The following is a 2662-nucleotide window of genomic DNA, read 5'->3' on the forward strand; positions in this document are numbered from 1 at the left end:
TTTTTTTTTTTTTTTTTTTTTCTTTAATAAAGAGAAAAATAATAAATAATTTATTTAAAATAAGACAAATTATTAGATGTTAAAAAATATTTAATATTTATTTTATTAACTATGTAACAGATATATGAAATGCAAATAGAAAGATTAAAAAATGAAAAAACTCAACTTTTAAATCATATAAGGGCAATAAAATTGATACTTCAAAAATTAGAGTAATGAAAAAAAAAAAAAAAAAAAATTTTATTATCTTTTCATTTTCATTATGAGAATTTTAAAATGAAAATAATTTATAATTAAAAAAAAAAAAAAAAATTACTTACAATTTAAGACATAATGATAAGCAAAGATTAATTGATATTACTGTAAATTCAAGTAACTGTATAAATAAATTAGAAGAAAATATTTCTCTTGCAAATAAATTAATAAATTTTAATAACTTGTGTAGGTTAGAATTACAATTTTAAAGAGATAAAATTCAAAATATAATTAAAAAAAAAAAAGAGAAAATATTATATATTTTTAGATGTATAACAATACCATATTAATTTTTTTTTTTTTTTAAGGAAGTACGAAACTGAAAGACAAAAAGTTTTTTCAAGTTTAGATTCTTCTCATGAAAAGAAAGAAGATATTATTAGTGAAAATGAAAAGGAAGAATATTTTGTAACAAAAAAAAAAAAAAAAAAAAAAAAAAATTAAAATATTAAAATAACTCAATAACTTTGTTGTTTCTTTATTTTTTTTTTTTATTCATAAGAAAAATATAAAAAACAAAAATGAAGATGATGCTTATCTGCTGGAAAACTTTTTTAAAAGGCAGAACAAAACAATTTTAGATGTGTATGCCAAATAAATAAATATATATATATATATATATATTTTATTTTTTTATTTTTAATAAATATATATTTTTTTATTTTCTATTATAGATTTATTTTAAAGAAAGAATTAAAAACATTAAAAAAGAAAAATAAAGAGTACAATAAAATTTTAGATGAATTAGAAAATAAAGTTAATTTAAATAAGAAAGTCAAAATTAAAAAGAATGAATTTGTTATTAAGGCCTTAGAGAAATAGTCATAATTTTTTTTTTTGTTTTTTTTATTAAGACTATAAAGAAAAATTATTTTATATATTAAAAGTGCTTCTCTATTAAAAAAAAAAAAAAAAAAAAAAAAAAAANAAAAAAAAAAAAAAAAAAAAAAAAAAAACTTATATATATATTAGGTGTTATATGAATAAATTTTTTTCTATTTTTTTTTTTTTTTTTTCACAATTCATAAAATATATTCTATTTAAATTATAATGAAGAAATTTAAAAATATAAAATCATAATAATAATAATAATAATAATAAATTATAATGAATTTTCATATTTATTTTTTTAAAACTTTTGCTCGTTTTCTTTGTATAAAAAATGAAACACCATATTTTTTTAAAAATGGCTCTAGAATATTAATTAATGAAAAAAAAAGTTATAATATCAATTATGTGGAAAAAGAAAATAATAAATATACATTAATTAATAATATTCATTATATAAAAGAATCAGATTTTTTTAACAGACTTATAAAAATATATATTGATATTATTTTTAATTTTTCAAAATATCCTTTACATGTTCAATGTTTACATATTTTTTGTAAAAAAAAAAAAAAAAAAAAAAAAAAGAATAAAATGATTTTTAAATAGAAATATTTCTATATTAATATATAAATGAAGTCTTATTAAAATTTTTTTATATTTACTGCTTTTAATTTTTTTCATAAATTAGTATATATTTATAATTATTATATATAAATATAATTAGAATTTTATATAATTATTTTCTATGTTATATATTTACTTTTTTTCAGGTAAAAAAATACTAAAAGAAAAAATTGAAAATGTTAAAAGTAGTTTAGAACACAAAAAAGTTTTGTATAATAGTGATAATATAAAGTTTGAGAATTTAAATGAATATTTAGTCAATTTAAATAAAGAATCAATAGAAAAGAAAGAAAGTGAGGAATACTTCAATAAAGTATTTGAAAAAGTTAAAAAATTTTATTATTATAAAAATGTATTATATGCATTATTTACATTAGAACATAATAAAATAATTTTTAATTATACTGAAAATTTATTAATAAAAGATTTGCAAAATTGTCTTATTAACTCAACTTTAAATAATAGCAAAGATATTTATAGATTTATAAAAAAGAATGGTCAAGATAACATATATATTTATATTATAGAATTTTCAGATAATTTATATATTTTAAAAAAAAGATATAATTTTATTAAATATCTATTTTATAATAATATGCAAAATAAATTATAAGTATATAAATTGATAAAATTAAAAAAGTAAACTATTACATATTAGAATTACAAAAAAATAAAATCTCAAATGTTTATTTTTTTTTTTTTTTTTATTTGTTAATTATATATTTAAAAAAAAATAAGTATATATATTATTACAAATTCTTTAATTTTTTTTTCAATTTTAGTTATATTTTTTTGTATATATGCTTTATGTTAAACTAAAAAAAAAAAAAAAAAAAATTGAGAAAAAAATAATTTGTTAACATATATTTTTAAAATAAGAAAAGATTTATTATAGTACTTTATATACATAGGTCTTTTTTTTTTTTTTTTTTTTTTTTTTTTTTTTTTTTTA

At 13.0% G+C, this 2662-nt stretch overlaps 2 protein-coding genes across 2 annotated transcripts in view; both read left to right on the plus strand.

Moving 5' to 3' along the window:
- The window catches only part of PGAL8A_00092500 (conserved Plasmodium protein, unknown function), a gene marked incomplete at both ends in the record, with an annotated part of 3390 nt that extends 2313 nt beyond the window's left edge, over positions 1-1077 (plus strand). Inside the window, 5 exons of the mRNA XM_028671832.1 lie at positions 121-212; positions 329-445; positions 564-663; positions 758-840; positions 930-1077. Of these exons, the coding sequence (XP_028526043.1) occupies positions 121-212; positions 329-445; positions 564-663; positions 758-840; positions 930-1077 (540 nt within the window). The remainder of the gene's footprint in view (positions 1-120; positions 213-328; positions 446-563; positions 664-757; positions 841-929) is intronic.
- A 285-nt stretch (positions 1078-1362) lies between these two features.
- On the plus strand, positions 1363-2323 carry PGAL8A_00092600 (conserved Plasmodium protein, unknown function; the record flags this gene model as incomplete). The annotated part of the gene is made up of 2 exons (XM_028671843.1): positions 1363-1642; positions 1857-2323. 2 exons carry the CDS (start codon positions 1363-1365, stop codon positions 2321-2323), a joined length of 747 nt encoding a protein of 248 aa, XP_028526044.1.
- Between the last annotated feature and the right edge of the window lie 339 nt (positions 2324-2662).

Source organism: Plasmodium gallinaceum (assembly GCF_900005855.1).
Source record: "Plasmodium gallinaceum strain 8A genome assembly, contig: PGAL8A_v1_61, whole genome shotgun sequence".
Taxonomy (NCBI): Eukaryota; Apicomplexa; class Aconoidasida; order Haemosporida; family Plasmodiidae; genus Plasmodium; species Plasmodium gallinaceum.